The sequence below is a fragment of the Rousettus aegyptiacus genome, unplaced genomic scaffold, assembly GCF_014176215.1.
Source record: "Rousettus aegyptiacus isolate mRouAeg1 unplaced genomic scaffold, mRouAeg1.p scaffold_m13_p_14, whole genome shotgun sequence".
NCBI lineage: Eukaryota > Metazoa > Chordata > Mammalia > Chiroptera > Pteropodidae > Rousettus > Rousettus aegyptiacus.
Window position 1 is genome coordinate 14601550 of NW_023416289.1, and position 24194 is coordinate 14625743.

Here is a 24194-nt window from a genome sequence, read left to right on the forward strand (position 1 = left end):
TCTGCCCCCCTCCTCTTCTTCCTCTCTTCCCCTCTCCCCCCTCCCTCCCTCTCTCCTCTTCCTCCTTTCCTCCCCTCGGACCCCTGCTGCCTGGGCTACTTGGGCTCGGGGTCTCCTCAGACCCCTCTTATTTTCCTCTCGCCCGTGTCCTGGCGGCTCGAAACCTTTTTGCTACCACTGAACACCCCGTCGGAGCTCCCACCCATCTCTCCTTGCCCGGAAGGGTTGTCTACACTCACTGGCTATGCGCAGGTAGGGGACCCAGGGCCCTAGGCGTCCAAACAAGACTCTACCTGGTCCTACTGCGGCTTTGACCAGGCTGCCAGATCCCTACTCTACTCCCCCTCTCTTTATGGCCACCCCTCCTTGAGCCCACTCTTGTCCAGCCCAGCCTCCGGGGTGTCTCTGTTGGCTGCCCCAGGCCTGGATTATGCCCTCCCCCCTCCCCCCATTCATCCCTGGAGGACTCCCAGACACACCTCACAGCCCCTACACAGCGCCCACCCGCGCGCGCACGCACCTACCTACCTACCTACCTACCTCCATCTGGAGTTCAGTGTGACCAAGACCCAGCCCATGACATTCTTGCTGTCTCTGTGAGGGACATTGCCATCAGTCCTTACACTGCAAGACCCCGGGGTGGAGGAGAGGGAGTGGCGCGAGGTGTGTGTGTGTGTGGAGGGGTGTCATTGTCCTTGTTCCCCCTTACCCTCACTTCAACCCATCAAAGCCACACATCTTCACCTCCTAGGCTTTCTTTCATATGGGTCCACTTACCACCCCTCCACTATATCCCAGACCACTCCTGTCTCCTCCTTGCCCTGTAGTGAGGAAGCAGGCCTCTGGGGTTTTTGCACATGCTGACCTCTCTGCCTGGAGTGCTCTTTCTCCACTTCATTATCCGATCATCTCCTCTTTAGTCTTCTGTGATTATAACACCTTTGCTGACCTCTCCAGATAGGTAAGAGGTATTTATTCACTCACTTATTCATTCAACAGCAGAGCTAGAAACCCAAGATGCAGAGAAGTGTCATCTTATTTGAGAGCATGGGTAAACAGTAAATGTGTCCAGAGAATCCTGAATAAATTGATTGCTGAAAGTAGATATCTAGCAAGTTCAGAGGGCAGCCAGGCAGCCTGTGTGGAAGAAAGGACTGAGCTAGGGGTCAGTAGGAGGAGAGATTGTGGAGACCCAGGCCCTGGTGTTTGGAATTTATCCCAAATTCACTGGGTGGAGACAAGGTAAGGGTTAGAACAGAGGACCACCACCTGGTTCTGATTTGTGTTAATTAAAATGTGGCTCAAAACTGCGACTCAGTAATACGAAAACTACCCAATTTTAAAAACTGGTGAAAGATTTGAACAGACAATTCAACAGAGATGTGTGAACTTCCAATAAGCAAATGAAAAGATGCCCAACATCGGCAGACATCTAGAAATGCAAATTAAAGCCGCAATGAGATACTATATACCTATTAAAATGGCTTAATAAAAAGAGACTCTACTAGTTAAGTGCTGGTGAGAATGCATAGCTGCTAGAACTCTCATACACTGTCAATCCAGGTGGAAATTGTTAACGACTGCTTTGGAAAGCACTTTGGCTGTTTTCTTAAAAAGTTAAATGGAGGTCTACCATAGGACTTAGCCATTTTATTTGTAGGTATTTACCCAAGAGAAATGAAAGCACTTGTCTATACAAAGGCTTGTACATGAATGTTCACAGCGGCTCCATTTTTAATAGCTTAAAGTGGAAACCACTCCGTGGTTCATCGACAGCGGAAGGGATAAACTCACTGTGGAACATCCACCCAGAGGAATACTTCTCAGCAATAACAAGGAGTAAATCATCGATAAATGCAACGATATGGATGCATTCTACGGATATTATTTTGAACAAAAGAAGCCAGTCTCAAAAGGTACATACTCTATGATTTCATTTTTATGAAACTCTAGAACAGGTGAAAAGCTATGGTGACAGAAACCAGGCCAGTGGTTACCTGGCGTCAGGGCAGGAGAAAATTTTCTGGGATGCTGGAAATGTTCTTTATTTTGACTGGGGTGGTGTTTACACAGGGACATGCATTTGTCGAAACACATCAAACTGTGCACTTAACATGGGTGCTTTTTATTTCGTGAAATTTATATTTCAATTTACTGAAAGGGTGCTGAGAAAAAAAAAACCCACAATGACAGACTAGAGTGGCTGAAAGGACTTAGGGAGAGGGCAAGAAGAACTGAGGCGGCGGTGTCTTTGCTTGAGGTGACTGGATACCCAAGACCTCTGTTCATCTTACCACAGGCTGTGAGCTCACTGGGGACCAGCCCCAGCCCAGAACCTATCACACAGGATGACACCAGGCGATATCTGCTATGGAGTGAAGGAGGATGGCTCTATTCCTTTCACATTCCTTGTATAAGGAATATTTTCCATTTCTTGTCCGCTTGTTTCTTTGAGTTGTAATTAAATACTATCGTGCTTCATTTTATTCGTTGTTGTTCCATCTTTGGCCATTAGATGGACTCCTTTGTACCTAACATGCCCAATCTTTTTTTTTCTTTTTCTTTTTCTTTTATTTCTTTATTTTTTAACACTGTAAAACGTTTCGGGTTCATTTTGTGTTCTCCTCATCCAGCCCTACAATCAGCCTTTTCGCCAAGAAGCTCTGCTGCTTTTTATTGGTGAATGGCATTTAAAAAACAAAATATATCCGGGCAGTTTTAATTTGCATTTCTCTAGTTATGAGTGGATCAGGCATTTTTTTTAAACTTGTGATAGCCGTTTGCATTTCCTTTTCTGAGAGCTGACTTTTCACATCCTTTGTATATTTTTCTGTTAATTGTTTTTTAAAAATTGATACATAAAATGCATATGTTCCAGAAGTTAGTCCTTTTTCTGAAGTGTGAGTTGTGAATATTTTTTCCTCGTTTGTCATTTGTCTTTTACTTTGCTTTTTTGCCATACTTTTTTTTTTTTTTTTTTTTTAGAACTTTCTGTTTTACTCTTTTAATCTATAAATGTCGTGAATGACAGTGGTGGTTTTCCTAAGGTTCACCATCCTTACATTTGTGGAATGTGCCTTTCTTGGTCATGGCGTTTGCTCTTTGATAAACCACTAGATTCATTTTGATAGTATTTTTATGTGAGATTTTTGCCTTTATTTTCATAAGCAGAATTGACCTGTAGTTTTTGTTTCATTTTATTATTTCGGTTATCCTTTATTTAAGTCTTTCTTGTTTCCTAATGAAGGCACTTAAAGCTATAAATTTTGCTCTGAGGACCACTCGGACACATTTGAAAACTGTTGCTCTAGTTTTTATCCATTTCTAAGTAGCTCGTAGTTTCAGGTTCAATTTCTTCTTTAATTCATGAATAATTGAAAGGGGTATTTAAAATTTTTTAATTAAATAAGCTTTGGCAATACTTTTGTGGTTAATTTCTAATTTTATTATTTATTTCAGAGAGGGAATAGGTCTATATATTCTGCTTTTTGGAATTTTTGGAATTTGAGATTTTCTTTGTGTCCTATTACTCAATTTTTGTAAATGTTTCATGTGTGTTTAAAAATGCTGAATATTCTCTCTTAGTTGGGCACAAAATTTATCTATGTATCATATATTTTGTTAATTATGTAGTCTATTTTTTTCAGTTTTATTGAGACATAGTTGACATGCAATGCTGTATAAGTTTAAGGTGACAGCATGAGTTGACTTACATGTATTGTGAAATGATTACCATAATAAGTTTAGTCAACATCTATTGTCTCATATAGATACAAAAAAGAGGGGGGTGTTAACTTGTAATGAGAACTTTTTGGATTTACTCTCTTACCAACTTTCAAATATACCATACAGCAGTATTAACTGTAGTCATCATATTGTACATTTTGTCGCTAGTACTTATTTATCTTCTAACTGAAAGTTTGTACCTTTTGACTACCTTTATCCAATTCCCAACGCCCCATCCCCATCTGTTAACCACAAACCTGATCTCTCTTACTATGAGGTGGGTTTTTTTTTTTTTTTAAGGTTTTACACATAAGTAAGAGCATACAGTATTTGTCTTTGTCTGACTTAACCTCACTTAGCATAATGTACTCAAGGCCCATCTATATTGCTGCTAATGGCAGGGTTTCCTTTCATTTTATGACTGAATAACATTCCATTGTGTATATGCCACATTTTCTTTATCCGTTTTTCTGTCCACAGAATACTTAGGTTGTTTCCATGCCTTGGCTTTTGTAAATAATGCTGCAGTGAACATAGGGGTGCAGAAAGCTCTTCAATATAGTGTTTTCGTTTCCTCTGGAGATACAACCAGAAGTAAAAATGCTAAATCATATGGTAGTTCTATTTTTAATTTTTTCACATATTTACTATTTCTGTTGCTCAGCCTTCATGTTTGAAGTTTCACGTTTCCCTCTGATATCATTTCCCTTCTATCTAAAGAACTTCCTTTGGCAATTCTTTCAGAGCAAATCTGCTGGCAATGTATTCTCTTAGTTTTCTTTGTTTTGAGAATGTCTTCATTTTGTCCTCATCGATGAAGGGTATTTTCACTAGATACAGAATTCTGTGTTTGATGGTTATTTTCTTTCAACACTTGAAAACAGTGCCACTCCCTTCTGTGCTTCCTGTTCTCTGATGAGAATTCTCCAATCATTCTAATTGTTGTTTCCCTATAAGTCATGCATTGTTTTTCTCTGGCTGCTTTCAATATTTTTATCTATATCTTTAGTTTTATGACTTAGATTATAATGTAGCTGAGCGTGGATTTCTTTTTTTTTTAATTCTGTTTGGAATTTACTGAACTTCTTATATCTGTAAATTTATGTCTTTTTACCAGTTTGGGGAAGTTGTCAGCCATCATTTTTTAAGAGTTTTTTTGTACCAGTCTTTCTCCTTCCATCTGGGAATCCAGTGATACAAATAATTAGACCTTTTGGTATTGTCACTAAAATCTTTGAGGCTTTGTTCATTTTTTTCAATTTTTTAATTCTCTTTTGTTGAGGGTGGATAATTTCTATTCCTCTGTCTTCAGGTTCATTAACTTTTTTTTCTGTCATCTTTATTGTGCTATTAAGCCCATTTAGTGCGTTTTTTTATTTTGGTTATTGTATTCGGTTCTAAGTTTTCCAATCTTTTATTTCTCCACTAAGACTTTCTATTTGTTGCTTTTATTCTTAGAGCATGGTGACAATAATTTTTTCCAGTCCTTGTCTAATCATTCTAACCTTTGCATCATTCTTGGGGTTGTTGTCTGTTGGTTGTCTTTTCCCTTATATGATGTTGAGATTTTTCTAGTTCTTCATATGTCAAGTAATTATTGATTATGTCCTGGACATTTTGAATATTATTTTATGAATTCTGGTTTTTCTTAACTCCTGCGTAGAATATTATGCTTTTGTTGTTATTGTTAAAGCAAGCAATCAGCCTGGTTATATTCAGGCCACAATTTCCTACCCACCATTGGACTGTGGTTCCAATGTCAGTTCAGTTTTCAAAAGTTTCACAATGCTATTCTGGGCTAGGTTCCACTTGGTCATGGTGTATAGTCCTTTTAATATGCTGTTAGATTTGGTTTTCTAATATTTTGTTAAGGATTTTTGCATCTATATTTGTAACAGATATTGTTGTATAGTTTTCTTGTGATGTCTATATCTAGCTTTAGTATCAGGGTAATGCTGGTCTCATGGAATGTTAGGAAATTTTCCTTTGTCCTCTGTTTTTTAGAAGTGTTTGAGAAGGATTAGTATTAATTATTCAAACATTTGGTGGAATTCACCAAAAAGCCATCGGTCGTGGACTTTTATTTGTTGGGAGGTTTTTGCTTACTAATTTGTAGGTCTGTTGAGATTTTCTATTTCTTCTTGAGTGAGTTTAGGTAATTTGTGTGTTACTAGTAATTTGTCCATTTCATCTAATTTGTTGGCATATAATTGTTCATAGAATTACCTTGTAATCCTTTTTATTTCTGTATAGTAATTAGTAATGTCCTCACTTTCACTTTTTGTTGTAGTTATTTGTGCCTCGTCTCTCTTTTTTCCTATGTCATTAGTTAAAGGTTGTTGCTTTCATTGCTAATTTTGAAGAACCAACTTTTGGTTTTGTTGATTCTATTCAACAAAATATTGTTTTTTTTCTATTCTCTCTTTTGTTAATCTCTGCTCCAGTTTCTATTATTTTCTCTCTTCTAGCTTCGGGTTTAGTTTGCTCTTCTTTTTCTAGTTATTTAAGTGTAAAGTTAGGTTATTAATTTAAGATCTTTCTTCTTTTTTAATGTAAGCATTTACGGCTGTAAATTTCTCTCTGAGCACTGCTTTTGCTATATCCTATAGGTTTTAGTATATGTTAGGTTTTAGTTTCATTCCTCTGTAAGCATTTTTAAATTTCTTTTGTGATTTCTTCTTTGACCCATTGGTGATTTATTTCCCACACATTTGTCAATTTTCCAGTTTTTCTTTTGTTATTCATTTCTAGCTTCATTCCATTGTGATCAGAGAAGATACTTTGCATAATTTCAATGTTTTTAAATTTGTTGAGACATGTGGTCCATTCTAGAGATTGTTCCATGTGCACTTGAGAGGAACATCTATTCTGCTGTTGTTGGGTAGAGTATTTTATATACATCCGTTAGGATTATATGGTTTATAGTGTTGTTCCAGTCTTCGTTGTCTATCTAGATGTCCTATCCATTATTGTTGCAGTGCTATTCTGATCTGTTCTGTGTGCACCCGAGTGGCTAGTTTGGGATCTGGGTCATGGCATACCCTATAGTTTACTTCTCTAGGCTGTTGTTAATACTGTCTAGGGTCATGTCCATGCTTGGGGGTGATTCCAGGAATTCATATACAGCTTTATGGTACCTCTTTCTTGAGGTGTCTCCTCTCCATGGTCTCCCTGACACTTTCAAATTCCTAGAGGGTCCTCTGTCTAGCGAGCTGGGGCTTTCATTTCTCCACTCTGTTTCACACTTCCTGCCACTGCTTCTGACACAGAGGGGAAAAAAACAAGAGATTTTCCCCACATTGTTGGGATCACAGTTCTTCTGGTTAGAGAGAAAGCTTTCCTATCTTGGAATTTTGAGTTCCTGCTTGTTCAGCTACTGCCTTCACTACCATTGATGCTGTGATATTGTCTAGGGGCTGGGACAAGAGAGTATGGTAAAGACAATCAGAAACCCCAGGGGCTCATCCCACTTTTCCTGATCCACGTGGGCGCTATTACTTGCTCTTTGGACTAGTGTGTTAGTCAGCTCGACTGTCATAACAAAATACCACAGCCATAACAAAATACCACAGACAGGGTGACTTAAACAACAAATTTATTTTCTCATGGTTCTGAAGACTAGAAGTCCAGGAGAGGTGTCAGCAAATTTAGTTTCTGGTGAGGGCTCTCTTCCTAGATTGTAGACAGCCACTTTCTCATTGTGTCCTCGCATTAAGTTTCCTGTCTGCACTTGTAGGGAGATATCATGTTGTCTTTTCTCATAGGGACACTAATCCTACTAGAAGAGGACCCCACCCTTATGACCTCACTCAACCTTAATGATGTCCTTAGAGGCCCCATCTCCAAATACAGCTACACTGGAGGTTAGGGTTTCAGCATATGAATTTTGGGGTGGGGGACACAAACATTCAGTCTATTGCAACTAGGAGTAGAGGGATGCTCTTGGAACTCCTTCTGTCACACCCAATTCATAGTTCTCAAATTTGTATTGCTTGGGAGTCCAGGCCAGGAGATAATAGAGGAAAATAAAATGGGAAGTACGCTATTGGTTCAGTGGTACTTTAAATTCTGTCTTCTTCAAACTGCTTGCTACTAACTATTCAGAAACCCCAGAGAGCTAGCTAGTCCATGCACTCTGTCCAGGGTGTTTCACTGCATTCAGTGGGAGATATAAGGTAGAATATGCCTATCTCATCTTCCCCAGAACTGGCTTTATAAAATCATTTTATTTTCAACCTTTTTTGTGTCATTTTCTTCTAGGTGTATCTTTCAGAAAGTTGGATTTTAAAAACCTTATTCCAATAGTCTTGTTGAATAGAAAAATCAAATTATTCACATTTATTCTGATTACTTTTATGTTTAGAGTTTGATTTTACGTATTTCCCCACTGCCATACCTCTTTTCCATTAGCTTATTCCATTTTAGTTATTTAATTCCCTCTATTGATTTAAACGTTATATTTCCCTTCTCTGTGCTTTTCATGATTAAATTTATACATGCTTAATTAACATATATGTATATCTTCCACTCAACAAGATAAAAACCTTAGTGCGTTGTCACTTCCCTTCTTGTTGAGGACCTTTCTTCTTCCTCCTTTATCTGATTTTTTTGGTCTCTATTGCTTTTCAAAAAAATTTTGCATTAGGAATCATTTTAGAGTTAAGTTTTAATGAGTTATTTACTCACCACTGTTTCTTGAACTCTAAAATCCCCTTTTCCTTAGCAGGAACAGAAAAAGTAGGTAAACTAGACTTCATCAAAATTAAAAACTTTTGTATATCAAGGGATACTGTCAAGAAAGTGAATAGACAACCCACAGAATGGGAAAATACTTACAAATCATGTGTCAGATAAGGGTCTTGTATCTAGAATATATAAAGAGAATTCTTACAACTTAACAACAAAACAACCAAACAACCCTGTTAAAAATGGGCAAAGACACAGACATTTCCCCAGAGAAGACGTACAACTGGCCAACGAGCATATGAAAAGATGTTCAACGTAATTGAGCCCTAAGGGAAAGCCAAATCAAAACTGCAATGCGCCACTACTTCACACCTGCTAGGATGGCTTTAATTCTTTTGAAAAGGAAAATAACAAGTTTTGGAGAGGCTGTGGAGAGATTGGAACCTTCGTTCGTTGCTGGTAGGAATGTAAGATGGTACAGCCACACTGGGAAACAATTTGACAGCTCCTCAAAAAACTCAACATAGAATTATCATATGACCCAGCAATTCCTCTTCTGGGTATATACCCCAAAGAACTGTAACCAGGTATTCAAACAAAGACTTGTGCACAAAACTTCATAGCAGTATTATTCACAATAGCTCAAAGCTGGCAAGAAACCACCCAAATGTCTAATAACAGATGACTAGGTAAACCAAATGTGGTATAGCCACACAATAATAGAATATTATTCAGCTAAAACAAGGAATGAGGTGATGAAAATGTTTTGAAAGTAGGTAGAAGCGGTTGATGCACACCTTGAGAACATACTAAATGCTACTGAATTGTTCACTTGAAAATGATTAATTTTATATTATGTGAATATCACCTCAGGAAAAATTTTAATAGCCCTTTTTTTAAAAAGCAAGAAAGTGCTGATAATATGCATGCTGTACATGAACAAAACTTGAAAACATACCAAGTGATAGAACCCAGAAACAAAAGGCCACATATTGTATGAGTCCATTTAAATGAAAGACCCAGAATAGTCAAATCCATAGACAGACGGGAGGCTGGCGAACGATTCCTTAGTGGGTTCAGGACTTCCTTTCGGAGTGATGAAGTATTCTGGAATTAGGTAGTGGTAATGGTCGCACAGCCTTGTGAATGTACTAGATATCACTAATGGTAAATTTTATGTGTATTTTACCATGATGAATTGTTTTTAAGTTGGTGTGCCTAACCCAAGACCGAGGTAGAATTTCTCCATTTTCTTCTCTTTGCTTTTTAAATAGCCACATATAAGATTTGACAAAAGGAAGTCCTCTTAGAATTAAACATTTTTTTTTTACACTATGTTTTTTATTTTATTTATTTTTTTTGGCAAGTGTTTGTCATTGGGGATTTTGGAGTCATTACCTGTAAAAAAAAAAAAGTTTTTTCTTCCTGCTTAACTGTTAGTTCCCTCAGAACTCTGGAACTACTGCTTCATTGTTTTCTAATCTCTAGGTTGGCCTTTGCCGTTTGGTTTTGTTCTCTTGTCTGTAACAGCTCTGTGCTCTTTCTCTCACTTTGAGAGCTTTTAGGATTTTCTCTTTATCTTTAGAGGTTCATATTTCACAAGGAAATGGGGATGTGTGGATCCTTTTCCAGCAAACTTGGCCTAACACTCTCTCCCTAAGGACTAAAGCGTTCCTTTAGCCGGAGGGAAATGTCTTCCTCCTGTTTCTTTCGTTGTTCCCTCCCTCTTTTCTGTTCTCGCCTGCCTGCTGGGATCCCTTGGAGACGGTTGTTCGGCCTCCAGGATCTGCCTTCCCTGTCTCTCTTAATTTCTTCTGTTCAGTGTCTCTTTGTCTTAAGGCCTTACTTTCTGGGAGATTTCCTGGACTTTGTTTTCCAGGTCACTGTGTGTCCATTCTATTATTCAACCTTTCTGTTAAATTTAAAAAATCTTTGACATAGCAGGTTGCTCCACACCTCCAAAAACTATTGTTAGCTTGTTGCTTTATTTTACAGTCTCTTCTAAGGATGTACTGTTCAGGATTTTTCGGAATCTGCATTTCAACCAGATCCATAGGAGATAGGCCCAAGGGGGGTGCTATTCCCTTCTATTGGCAGTTGACATAGTTCTGTTCTGAGGGAGCCTCTTCCTGCAGTCTGGTGACCTTGTTGTCCCTGTCCCTGGTGGTCTTCTCAGCATGACAGGTGGCTGCCTCAGGTCCTGCTCAGCAGCAGCCCAGCCCCACTTCATGCCTTCTGGGTCTGGGTGTGGAAAAACTGCTTCAGAGAGACGTCCTCAGGGGTGAGAGGAGTGGCCACACAAAGGAGTTCAGCAAGGTCAACCCTTTTCCCTTGGTTTCTGAGCACAGTCATATTTAGCTTACATTTTAAGATAAAATTTACATGCAATGAAATACACAGAGCTTACAACAGCCCATAGAGAAATGTATACACAAATGTGTAGCTAGTTCCCCCAATAAAGACATAAAACTCTCTCATACCCCCCCCCACCCCCCAAATTTCCTCATGCTCTTTTGTAATTAATGTAGGGAGAAGGCGAGGGAACTAAAAGGTGAACTCAAGCTATATTCAGAGACTGCGGTTTGCTGATCAGCCCTGCAGCTAGATCAGAGGAAACCTGCAGAACCAAGGAAGATTTTTGCTGGGATCGCTAACAACCCATTTCCCCACACCCTGAAAGGAAAGCAGGAAAAACGAGCCTTTAAGTGGAGCCCTACACAAAATAAAATCATTCATTCCCTGTGGCTCAAACCATGGGAAACCTATGAATTAAACGCTGAGAATTGCCAGCATGCCCCTCCACGCAGCATATTCTTACCTTTTCATAAAACATGCTCTTATGTTCCTCACTGTATGTCTATATCAAAGGAAAATGGGTAAACAAAGTCTTTAAACTGTAACTCACAGGAACTAAAGAATGATATATAAACTGAATTCCCTGAACACTCATGGCCCCTCTCAGTGTCTACTCTCTCTCTCATTGTCCCCATCTCTGTTCCCTCAAAGTCTCTCTTAGGCTCCCTCAGTCTCTGCCTCTGAGAGGAGACCGCACTCTGTGGAGTGTTACTTCTCTAATAAACTTTCCTTTTGACTCTAACTTTGTCATGTGTTTGAATTCTTTCTAATGCTCTATCAAGATCCCTCTTCTCACTTAGGGGAGGTTTGCTCTGTCCCGAGTCATAATCAGTCTCCATCCTCCACCTCTTGAAGCAACCGCTGTTTCCATTTCTTTCACTATATTTTTTCCTGTTCTTGAACTTTATAGAAATGGAATCATGTGGTATGTCCTTTTGTGTCTGACTTCTTTCCCTCAATACTATGTGAGATTCATCATTATGAATCTTTTACTTTCATCACCATTCACTATGTTGTATCAGTAGCATTTTATTGCTGAGTCGTATTTATTGTGTGAATGGAGCACAGTTTATCTCCTTAAAAATTTGGGGCCCTTTCTAGTTTTTTGGCTATTATGAAAATACTAGCACATCATTCCTCTTGGCTAAATCCCTAGAAGGGACATTCTGGGTCATATGTCAGGACAGTATGCATTTAAAATATTTTCTGTAGGATATAGATCTCTCTAACTGTTCCCATTTTTAGTAGGGTTGCCTTACCCTGCCTGGCCTGCAGGGGGTGGTGTGGGGGCTACAGAGGTGGACTTGAAGGGTAGAGGGGCTGGCGCTGGGGTTGGGGCCAGTGGCGGGCCACCAACGGACACTGCCACAGCCACCCTTCTTCCAGCTGCCTCCCTGGTCAGCAGCAGCCATGTGCTCCCCTCCCGGGGGAAGCAGACCTGCCACTTGCTCTCCTTCAGGGATCCCCTTAGCACTTAGGACAGAGGCCCAAGTCTTTACCATGGCTGCCAAGGCCCAGCTGACCCTCCCAGCTTGTCTCTCATGTTGTCCCTGGCGAGGCTCACTGCACCGCCCCGTCCCCACCCCGCACACACACACCCCTTCCAGCTCCTCAGGCATCAGTTTGGGACCTCGCCTTCCATCCATGGGGATGACTTCTCCTGGCAGGGTGGCTGGACTGTCCAGAGTGAAAGTGAGACCCTGATTGAGGCCTGCGTGTGGGAACTGGGGCTCTAGGGCCCAGCTGAGACTGGCTCAATGCTTATGCTCAGGTCTTCACTGGGTGGAGATATGGCAGGATCCATGGGGCTGGGTGGCCATCTCTGCAGCAACCATTCTCTTGGTCCCTTCTCTGCCTATCCTGCTCTGCCCACTCACCAGCCTGACTCCAGCTGAGGAGGTGACGCCACCCCTGTTGCCCTCCTCCCGAGGGTGCCTCAAGTGAGGGCCAGTGCTAAGCTGCAAACAGAGTAAGGAAGGCCAGCAACCTTATTTTTCTTGTAGCAATTACTCGGATGCTTAAAATATACATAAAATAAAAATATCAACGTGAGCAAAATGCATCCTTTTGTTTTCTGGTCTCTCCTTTTCCTCTGCCCCCTTGGCCTGGTCAGTGTTGACAGCCAGTGTCACTCAGACTTCTGGTGCCTCAAACCGCCTGTGCCCTGGAGCCTGTGAGTGCCCTGAGAGGCCCAGCTCTGACGTTGCTCTTTACACCCTCACTATCAACGGTAAGCTTTAAAATCCATTTAAAGAGACATTTCTTTTTCAAGCTAAGCTTGTTATTGAAATGGAAAAGAAAACCATTGAGAAAGAAGACAGTGGAACTGTTTTGTTGTAAAATACACTGCCATTTCTGACAACAGACATCTCTGTCAACTCATTTCTTGCCTCCCTTCTTCCCCTTAGGCTTTTCTCCTTCCTTTGTCTTTTCTCCTTCCTTTGTCTTTTCTTCCTTTGTCTTTTCTCCTTCCTTTGTCTTTTCTCCTTCCTTTGTCTTTTCTCCTGCTGCTGCTTTTCCCTCTTCTTTTGGCTTTGTAACCTCCTTTTCCTTTACTTGTTCCCTTTTCACAGGAGGAACCAGCACATTCTTTCTGATCCTCTTGCCTTTGAAGTGTTTTCTTTGAAGAAATATATCGATGAAAGCAAAAAATCCAGCCACGCCAATAAGGATCTGGAAAACAGAGGGAGCCTCCTTACTTTCACTTTTCATGCCAAAGTTGGCACATTTCCTTCTTGGTTTCTAATTCGTCAATAGATGCGTGTTAAACATATCCCCTTCCCCCCCAAACTGCTAGACTTGAGAGGCTCTGAACTTCCCCGTCCCCACCATCCTGTCATCCCTCTGCCTCTTTCTTTAAACCCAGCCTGGGTGGGTGCTTTGCTTCAGGGTCAGTAGCTATGAGGGGGAAGCCATTAGCTTGGCTGGCTCTCTGGACATCATCTTTTTTTAAATGGCTCCTCCACTGGAAACATTTATCAGCTTTACTTTTCAACATTGCTTGGTTCCCAAAATTCGGTGAAAAAGAAAAGAAACTCTGTCCTACAAACCTGGGGAAAACACCCATTCTCCAAAAGAGGTGATTTCTGAACAAATAAACAGCCCAACATGAAAGGCTCACCACAGCAATAAAGTAGTTCGTTGGCATGGTCTGTCGAGTTTTCACAGCAAAGACCACAGCCCCCACCAGGAAAATAGTGGCGAACAGGTCATTGAGAAGATCCTGAAAGCATGGGAGAGACGAGTCAGCCTAAAAAGGCGCCGAGCCCCGACCCCCCACGATCAACACCCGGCCTGGCATAGCTTCCTCCAGAGGGACTGGCTTTCAAACTTTCACCTGAAGGTAAATATACACCGGAGTTAGGTGGACATACGTGTATCCCCTCAGCTGAGCCCTTCTAAGTCGAGACTCAAAGCTCAGGATACTTAACTGCTTTTTCTGGCTCTCTCTGCTACCATCATGTCTGTGATTCTCCAAAAGAGGTGATTTAATGGCTGGTTGGTTTTTCACCCCTCCAATATTCATTTAAGTAAATGTACAACTATCCAGCTTAACAATGCCCCTCCTGAGTGCCACCCCAATCACCTTTCTGCTCTTAGGACCAGCCTCCTCTCTGGGTCCCGGGCAGGCTTTATCGCAGGCAGGAGGCTCTTTTGGACTCTGGCCCTCTCACTGGGAGCCTGGAAGCCGTACCTTCATCCCCTGCCGTCCCCCAGCCCCTACCTTAACCCCTAAACCTCCTTCCTCTCTTTGCAAGGAAGCACCACCTCCTCCATCATCTAACCTCTTTCCCATCCCTGTGGCCTCAGTCTCGCCCTTCCCTATTAGCCTGCTGAGAAGGTCCACATATTCCTAGAGTGGGCAAAAGGGCTGCCTTCTGTGCTGCCCTCTCCTCAGGTACCACCTACCACCACTCCCTGGCACAGCCAAATTTCACAGAGTTGGCCAAACCACGGCCACAGCAAGCTGCTTCCCCAGTTTGTGCACCCTTTAATCCTGTGGGCAGTAGCCAGCCCTGCAGCCCTGATTGATGCCCACCCTTCCCCTAGGTTTCTAGCCTGCCGTTCTCCGCAGATTGTCCTTCCTTGAACACTTTGTCTCGGGCCTTTTCGATGTTTTGAATTTTACATTCCAAACGTACAGAAATAATAAAATATCCCATCCTCATGACTACCTCCACCAGCTGTGAACCTCTGAGATTAAATAGATGTTAATGTTTTGTGATATTGTGGTCTTTTTAAAAAACAACAACAGAAACCCAGAAGTAAAATTATGGAGTGGCTACAGTCTCACCATTCCGCCCTTCTTCCTGTCCCTCTCCCCGAGGCGACCATGCATAGGAAGTTGATGGGCAGTTTTCCCAAGTGTGTATTAGTCTTTTCCTCCATATTATATAGTCATAAACAATATTTATTATTTTGTGTTTCAAACATTTGAAAGAAAAGCTATCCTATCTTCTAGCACTTGCTTTTTAAATTTAATAAAGTTGTTGAGATTTATCCGTTTTGAGAAGTAATAGATTGAATTCATTAATTTTAACTAATGTGTTCCACTGTATGAATAAACCAAACTAGAGACATTAGGTTGTGCCTACTTTTTAGGAAATTATTGCAGACTCTGCTACGGCGAACACTCTTGTCTGTGCTTCCTGTGTACATCTTCTTGGCTAGGTATTGCCCACTTTCTCTCTAAAGTGCCTGGGCCATTTTCTGCTCACACCAGCAGTGTACAGGGGCTTCCATTCCCACGTCCTTGCCAACACTCAGGATTACCAGGCTTATTTATTTTTGCCAATCCGAAGAGTCAAAATGGTACCTCATTTTGTTTAAAATTTTCAGGTCATTGACTACTAATGAAGCATTTTTCAAAACATGTTTCAGGCATGTTTTTCTGAGTTCTTTTTTTTTTTTTTTTTTTTTTTTATTCCTTAGTCTGCCCAGACCGCCATAACAAAATACCACAGATTGGGTGGCTTAAACAACAGACATTTATTTTCTCACGGTTCTGGAGGCTAGAAGTCCATGAACAAGGTGCCATCGAATTCAATTTCTGATAAGGGCTCTCTTCCTGGTTTGCAGATGGCTGCCTTCTCTCTATGTCCTCACATGGCCTTTCCATGCTGTACAAGATGAGGGGAGGAAGGAGAGAGAGGAAGAGAGGAAGAGAGAGCTCTCTGTTGTCTTTTCTTATAGGGACACTAATCCTGTTGGATCAGAATCCCACCCTTATGACCTCATTTTATCTTAGTCACTACTCTACATCTGCAAATACAGCCATACTGGGGGTTAGGATTTCAGCATACAAATTTTGGGGGTACATATTCAATCTATAACAATTCCATTAGTCTTTTTGTCAAACCCTGAGCTAGTACCAAAGCTTTACAGTAATTCTGATATATCGTTAGATGAATCCATCCTTGTAATTCTTTTTATTCTTCCATAAGAATTTTAGAATCACCTTGTAAAAGTTCTATTAACAACCTGCTGGGTTGAAATGTCATTTAATTTATAGATTACTTTGGAATTAAATTGCCTTCTTTATGATAGTAACTCTTTACATCTGCGAATGTGGTATATTTCTCCATTTGTTTAGGTTTTTCTTTTATATCCATTAATAAAATGATATAATCTCTATATAAAGTCATACATATCTTTGAGCAGGTTTTGTCTTGGATACCTTGTAGTTTGATATTGTTTTAAATGTTTGTTTTTGAAAAGCCACATTTTCTCATTTGTTGCCAATATTCAGGAAAACTATTGTTTTGGTCTCTAGTAGCCTTGTGGAACTCAGATCAGTTCCAATAATTTTACTGTAGATTCTCTTGACTTTTCTGTGTAGAGAATCATATTATCTGTGAGTAATGCTATATTTTTTTCCTCTTTCCAATCAATATACCTTTTGTTTTTCTTGTCATATTGTATGGGCTAAGATCTCCAGAAGAATGTTGAATACAAATGGGGATAGTAAGCATCTCTAAGGAAATGCTTTTAAAGTTTTAGCATGAAATGCAATATTTATTGTACATTTGGGTAGATATCTATTATTAAGATAAGGAAGTTCTCTTTTTCCTAGTTCACTAAGAGTTTTCTAAAAAGTATTGAATACTAAATAGTTTTTCAGCAGCTTATGAAATGGTTTTCTTCTTTAAATAGAAGATAGTGAATTATATTAATTGAATTTTGAAGACTAAACCATCTTTACATTCTTGACACATACCCTGCTTAATCATGATGTATTACTTGCTTATATAGTGCTGGATTCAGTTTGCTAATATTTTATTGAGGATTTTTATGGCTATATTCAAATTAAGTAGGCCCATAGTTTATTTTCCTTATAATGTCCGGTTTTAAGATCAAAACCCCACCAGATAGTACAACATATTATAAAGCCTTTAAAAAGGGGGGGGGGGGGGAAGGGGACAGACCAATGAAATTGAATATAAAGTCCAGAAATGAACCCTGCATATGAGATTTAGCATTTAACAAAAATGCCATTTAAAATCAGTGGGGAAAAGATACACTATTCAATAAATGAATAAATTAAGTGATAGGGTGAGATAACGAGATGGCCATCAGAATAAAGCTGGAGCCATGGTTCACACTGTATACCAAAATGACACCAAATGAATAAAAAATAAACAAATGCCAGATGAAATCATAGATGAGTTATTTGATAACCTGTTTTTCTATTTCTTTTTGAGTTAATTTTTGTAAGTTATTTTTTTCTAGCTTATTAGCTTTCTAAACTTCCCAATTTATTAGTATACAAGTTTATATTTTCCCTGTGATTTTTTAAAAGTTTTTCTTGATCTTTATACTAATATTCTGTTTTTTCTTTCTTTAAAACAAAAAGAACTCAAAAAAAAATTTGAAGTCTATTAGTCCTTTCAAAAAATTAGATGTTTGGTTTTATTAGGTTTTATTAGTCCTTACTTTGAATCTTTGTTTCCTATTTTATTTAGCTCTTGTCTTTGGCATTGCCTTAATTCCATTGTTTTGTTTTGTCGCTTTTTGAGATAAGATACTTGAACTGTTAAGTTTCAGTCTTTTCTAATTATATAGATTTGAATTTAAATTTTTTTATCTGCATTCTACAGGTAGTATTTGCAAGTACTGCATATGACTATATCCCCATATGTTTAGGAAAACATTAAATTTACCCCCTGCCCTCCACACGGGGATTTAGTTAAAGTTTCCCGATTAATTTCTAAAAGTGTCTTTATTTTATTCTTTCCACTTCAGCCCTTTAAAGAGATTATTTTACTTTTTGGCCACTGTCATTGCTGTTGAAAACTATGATTTTCAGTCTAATACATATTTTTTCAATTGTCTTATCTCTTAGTTTGATTTTAAGTTTTCCTTTGGTGATCAGCAGTGCCTTGATGACATATCTAGGTGTACTTTTGTTTTTATATATTCTTCTGGGTGCCTCTGAGAATTCATATCTTTCATTAAATCTGATAATGATATTGCCTCCTCAGCTCTTTTTTGGCAACTTTTTGCATGTAGTATCTTTCTACATTTTCACTTTCAACCTATTTGTAGCTTTGGATCTAAAGTGAGTCTCTTGTGATCCTCATATATTAAGATCATAGTTAAAAAAAAAAAACCTATTGTAACAATCTATGCCTTTTGATTGGAGAGTTTAATCTCTGCACATTAAAAATAATTACTGCTAAGAACTTATTTTTGTAATTTTGCTATTTTCTATGTGTCATATCTTTTCGTTCCTCAGTTCCTCCATTATTGTCTTCTTTTGTGTTTAAGTTTTTGTATTGTACCAATTTTTACTATGTTCTCTTTTCCACATATGTTAATTTCTTATGGTTACCTTAGGGTTGCAATTACTAATGTGTAACAGTCTTGTTTGAATTGATACCAAGTTAGCTCCAATAGTATACAATGTCTCTTCTTGTTATTGTCACAAATTATATTTTTATACATTATGACCCATTAACATAGATTTGTAATTATTGTTTTATTCCTTTGTCTTGTAAATCATGCCAGAAAACAGGAGTTACAAACCAAAAATGCAATAATACTAGTTTTTATATTTACCTATGTTGTTACCTTTACTGGTGGTCGTTCTTTCTTTTATGACTTCAGGTTACTATCTAGAGGCCTCTCATTTTGGTGGAAAGGTCTCCCTTTAGCATTTCTCATAGGGCATGTCTACTAGCTACAAACTCCCTCAACTTTTGTTTATCTGAGAATGTCTTAATTTCTCCTTAATTTTTCAAGAATAATTTCAATTCTGAAAGATATTATATCCATTTCCTGCAGTTCCTATAACAAAGTACCACTAACTGGGTGGCTTAGAACAACATAAATTTATTGTCTCACAGTTCTGGAGGCCAGAGGTCCAAAATTAAGGTGCTGGCAGGGCCATTCTCCCTCTGAAGTTGGTAGTGAAAGCTGTTCCCGACCTCTCTTCTAGCTTCAGGCATTCCTTGGCTTGTCTCACCTTCCTATCTTCTTCCTATATCTCTTTACATCCTCTTCTTGTATATGTCTGTCTGTGTCCAGACATAGTCATATTAGATTAGGGCCCACTCTCATCACCTCATCTTAACTCGATCATCTATAATGACCTTATTTCCAAATAAGGTCACATTCACAGGTATTGGGAGTTAGGACTTCAACACAGCTTGGGGGAACACAACTCAACTCATAACACCACATTTGAAGGATAGAATTCTTGGTCAAAAGTTTTATTTTTTTTCTTTCAGGACTTTACATCATTGTACTGCCTCAGGCCACCGTGGTTTCTGATGAGAAACTGACTGTTAATCTTATTAAGGGTCCCTTGTACAAGAAGAGTTGGTTCTCTCCTGAGACTTTCCCTTTGTCTTTAGACAGTTTGATTATAATGTATCTCAGTGTGGATTGCTTTGGTACTTTTTGGATGTGTAGAGTCATATCTTTTATCAAATTTGGAAAATATTTGGCTATTATTTCTTCAAACATTCTTTCTGCTCCTTTCTCTCTCTTCTCCTTTTGGGACTCTGCATGTGAGAATGATTGATGTGTTTCTTAGGCTCTATTCACCTTTCCTTTATTCTTTTTTCTTTCTGTTCCTCAGACTGGATAATCTCAATTGACCTATCAAGTTCACTGATTCATTCTTCTGCCGCTCAAATCTAATGTTAAGCCATTCTAGTGGATTTTTCATTTCAGTTATATTACTTTTCAGTTCCAGAATTTCTATTTGGTTCCTTCTTATAATTTTCTTTTACTGATAGTATCTATTTGTTCATGAATTGTTCCCCTGGTTTCCTTTAGTTCTTTGAGCATTTTCAAGACAGTTGATTTAAAATCTTTGTAGAGCAAGTCTAATATATCTGGGCATCCTCAGGGATGAACTCCATTAATTTTTTTTTTCTCTGTAAATGGGCCTTTCTTGTTTCTTTGCATGCCTTGTGATTTTTTTTTTAAACTGAGCATTTTGAATATTATAATGTAGTTATTCTGAAAATCAGATTCTCCCTTCTCCCAGGTCTGTTGTTGCTGCTTGTCGTGAGTTGTAGTTATTTGTATGTTTAGTGACTCTCCTTTTTTTAATTTTTAAAAACGTTTTAATTTTTTTTATTTTTCAGGCAAGGCAACCCTTGGTTGACCTCACAGATTACAAGGACCTTGTCAGTTTATAATTCCTTGTTTTTTAATTTTTTACGCTACAGCAACTGGTCTTTCTGGGTGGTCTCCCATCCAAGCACTAACCAGGCCTGACCCTGCTTAGCTTCTGAGAAGAGACAGAATTGGGCTTGTTCAGGGTAGCATGGCCATAGACTGTTTAGTGACTTTCTTAACTATTTTTTGAAAGATGATATTCTTCTTCTTATGTGGTCATTGAAGTCTCTGTTTCATTAGCTTAATGGTCAGGTAGTGATTTATCAGAGATTTCCCGAAATATATAGAAACAAACAAACAAATAAACAAAAATATTTCACTAGTCTTTGCAGATTGGCTCTGTATTGGGGCACTCCTTCAGCACATATCCAGGCTTGTCTGCAACTCTTAGTTTTCACTTGCTACTTGTGCAGAGCCTAAAGGTCAGCTAGAGGTGAAAGCTTAGGGTCTTTTCTGAGCATTCATCCAGCCTGGGCATGTGTATGGCCCTCTAGAGTCCCTGGTATAGCTGGAACCTTTTCAAAACTCTTATTCTCCCATGTATCTCTTTCCCCAACCTCTTCCTTCCTAAATTTCTGGCCTTTCTACTGCTTGCCTCATCTATTTTCTCTTGGCCCAGGAGGCTGTGGTTAGTATATTTACCTTTAAATGCTTTTGACAAATGTTGTCCAGGAGGCTGCTTTAGTCCTGAGAAAGCTCTGAGGCAGGTGAAACAAAGGCAAGTCCATGGGCCAGTTCCCTAGGGGGCCACCAGATAGGCCAAAACACACAGTTCTTTGAAAACAAAGTCTGTATTGTTTCCTCTGCTACCAGCAAAGAATGGGGGCTGTCATTTTCATGGCCACTGAGAAGCTGGGGAGTGAGGGTTGACAGGCACATAAGTTAAAATGCCACAGTGTTTTCTTACCAAAATTCAACAGCTTATTTCTTCATTAAGCATTCCCCTGGTTATTGTTAAGTTTCTTTTTTTTTTTTTATTAGATTCCAGAGTTCTGAAAAAGTTGATTCTGATAGTTTTGACACCTAATGATTGCTTTTAACGGAGGGGCAGAGTTTTGGAGTTCCTTACTCTGCCATTGTTAGTGATGTCACTCATTAAATCTGGAGGATTCTCAGTCATTAGCACTTCAGATATTTTTTCTCCTCCATTCTCTTGAGTCTCTTCTTCTGGAACTCCTATTAGGTTTATGATGGACTTTCTCATTCCATAGTCTCTGTCTCAACTTCTTTCATATTTTCTCTATTTCTCAATGCTGAGTTCTGAGTAATTTTCCCACCTTTGTCTGACATGCTTTTTAACCCATTTATTGACACTTTTATTTCAATAACTGTATGTTTAATTTTAGACATTTTTTACTTTAAAAAATATCTCTCTATTCTGTCTTTATAATGTGTTATTCTTTTCTCAGGGCTCCTATTTTTGTCTTAATAATTTTAAGTATATTTCTTGCTATTTTCAGGATTCTAACTATCTTATATTTTTAGGGTTCTAATCCTTCCATTTGTTATGTTTGCTGATTGTTATTCATAAGGATTTTAAAATCCAGTGTTTTGTAGTTTTGAATTGTGAGTTCATTTTGATAAGGCTCCCCGCACTACATCCTCCCTACGAGAATATTTTTATGCTTTGATTGTGATTTTGCATTTGTTTCTGTCAGGAATCTCACGGATATCATCAAATTGGGATCAATTTTTTTATGCTAATTTCAAGGCATTATATTTTCTAGGCTGCATGAAGATTTCTAGGCTGAAGATAATAAAAATTCAAACCAAATCTGTATAAAGTCCAGGCTCAAGTTTTCTCTTTCTCAAGGTGGTCTTTGCTTTTTCCACTCAAAGCTCAGGTGGAGATGAACATGCTTTCTTATTCCTCTGTGTAGGGAAAAGGTATCTTCTCCATTCTTTTTCCTAAGGATGTAGACTATGCAGGGTGCTGGCTTTATGCAGGGTTCTCAGTTCTAAATCCCCGCTTTGCTTGAGACCAAGGCCTCATGACCTCATGGGCCATTCCCACCCACACTTCAGAAGTTTATTTGATCACTGCTCCTGTTTTCCATTTCTGGCACATGTGTGTTTTTCCCTCTTTGGTGCCAGCTCAACCATTTAGTTAAAGCAATAGTAGTTACAATTCCTCTGGTAGTTTAGGTCAGTGCAGCAGGAAGATTTTCAGGATTCACTGATTTTTCATTTTGCTGGAACTAAAAGTATCTTCTCTCGAGCTCCTTGGCTGGGAACTTGTCCTCTGCCTGTCTCTTTACTTTTTTTCCTGCTTACCCTTTTCCCAAGAGTCTTATTTGGCCCTCTTCTCCTTTCTCCCTGTATTGGGGGTCCTCACATACCCCACCGAGACCTGTGGATCCCTGAATACTAATAGCTTTTAACAAGGAGGCGGGACAAAGTTCAGTTAAGGACTCAAACTCTACTGACAAAGCTGGGTTTGAATCCTTTTTCTGACACTTATTAGCTGAGTTAGCTGGGGGCAAGTTACTTGGCCATTTAGAGCCCATTTCTTGTGTAAAGTGAGTGAACCAGTGAGCATAAGACTGGAGGCATGCTGTGAATGTGCAGTGAACAAGGGGCCTTGGGTTGCGTGGGAGTTAGTGGTCAGGGGTTCAAGTCCGGGTATCCTCAGGACATCGTCAAGCACTTTACATATTCACTCCTCAGGAACAATCCCAAGAGAGAATATTGCTGTCATCCCGCTAGGGATAAAGAAACAGAGGATAGACTTGAACACCCGCGGGCCTCCGGCACCTCCCCACTGTCCCTCACTTACAGATACGGGCCATAGGATGAAAGGCAAGTATCTCTGAATGGCGAGGGTGTAGACAACGAAGAAGAAGCAGAAGATGGATATCTCCATGGTGACGATGAGCGTCAGGAGAGGGTGCACAGAGGTCCCCGTGAACATGATCATCGCAGCTATGAGGCAGCCCTGCAGGGAAACATGCACCTGAGCCATGGCAAAGGGCTCTCACTAATTCCGGAGCCCCTCTGAGGTCCCCCGGAGCCCACTTCTCCCTCTCCTTGTCCTTGGGCCCCTGCGCAGGGATACTAGGCCAATTTACCACGCTGAAGAGCTTGACAACGGCGTGCCCCATAACCCAGAACTGTCTATTGCTGTCCTTGAATTCCCACATGTAGCGGCGACACCCCTTCCTCGTGCCCACTTCATCCTTGGGCTGCTCGGACTTTGTTGGCTTCTTTTCTTTCTCTTCCTCAGCATTGTCCTCTTTGGATTTGCTGGGTGGAGGGGTCGCTGTGGTGGGTGCTGGCGCTGCCGGTGCAGCCGCCGCTCCTTTGCCCTTTTTGCCTTTGTCTGCCATCTTTATGTGAGGATTCTCAGCTTCTCACGGCCTGCCCAATCTCTTCTGCTGTTCTCAGACAGGCCTGGCCTTTGAGCCAGCCTGGTGCTAACTGACTTGCTCAGAGGCCGCACTCACCCAACGGCCAAGCCCTGCGAAGCCAACGCCTGGTGCCCTCTCCACGCGCCCTTTGTTACCGCGCATGTCACCTACACACAGAGCCGGCTCCGCTCCCCATGAAGACCCTGCAGCCCCTATGCCATCCCCCCGCCCCAACGCAGGAGCCCCGCCCCACCTCTGCATGGAGCTCCCCTCAGAATCTAGTGTGGCCTCACAGGGTGGCTCTAGGGCTCTAGTCCTGGTTCCCGCCTTCAGGCCTGGTCTTCTGGAACCAGGGCGGGGTCAAGGTCCTCACTGCGGCCTCCTGCGACATCCATGCCCAGCGCCCCATGAGTGCACTGGTTCGTGCGGAAAAACGTAACTCGCTTTTAC

The 24194-nt window shown here is 40.1% G+C and overlaps 2 protein-coding genes across 5 annotated transcripts in view; one reads left to right on the forward strand and one right to left on the reverse strand.

Annotated features, from left to right (window-relative positions):
* Positions 1-40: 40 nt before the first annotated feature.
* TK2 (thymidine kinase 2) overlaps positions 41-24194 on the forward strand; it is a 71825-nt gene continuing 47671 nt past the window's right edge. The window contains exons 1-2 of one of the 4 annotated variants that reach the window (XM_016162766.2): positions 41-961; positions 1742-1916. In XM_016162766.2, the coding sequence (XP_016018252.2) occupies positions 1865-1916 (52 nt within the window). In that variant the 5' untranslated portion in view covers positions 41-961; positions 1742-1864. Of the gene's footprint in view, positions 1917-24194 lie in introns of all 4 variants that reach the window. The other 3 variants (XM_016162776.2, XM_016162787.2, XM_016162756.2) reach the window with 3 other exon arrangements.
* On the reverse strand, positions 12023-23723 carry CMTM2 (CKLF like MARVEL transmembrane domain containing 2). Its single transcript, XM_036232091.1, has 6 exons — positions 23466-23723; positions 23174-23332; positions 13889-13990; positions 13276-13440; positions 12645-12725; positions 12023-12220 (listed from the first exon to the last, which is right to left on the reverse strand). The coding sequence occupies exons 1-6, from the start codon at positions 23721-23723 to the stop codon at positions 12023-12025; spliced, it is 963 nt and encodes a 320-aa protein (XP_036087984.1).

What these genes read in the sequence shown, in the direction of transcription:
- CMTM2 (XM_036232091.1), bottom strand. Translation starts at nt 23,723, where the DNA reads ATGGCAGACAAAGGCAAAAAGGGCAAAGGAGCGGCGGCTGCACCGGCA. An exon ending in AAGAAGAGGGAAAAGCAGCA is followed by an intron (nt 12,726 to 13,275) that starts GCAGGAGAAAAG and finishes CTCTGTTTGCAG; the next exon opens with CTTAGCACTGGCCCTCACTT. An exon ending in CCTCAGCTGGAGTCAGGCTG is followed by an intron (nt 12,221 to 12,644) that starts GTGAGTGGGCAG and finishes GGATCCCTGAAG; the next exon opens with GAGAGCAAGTGGCAGGTCTG.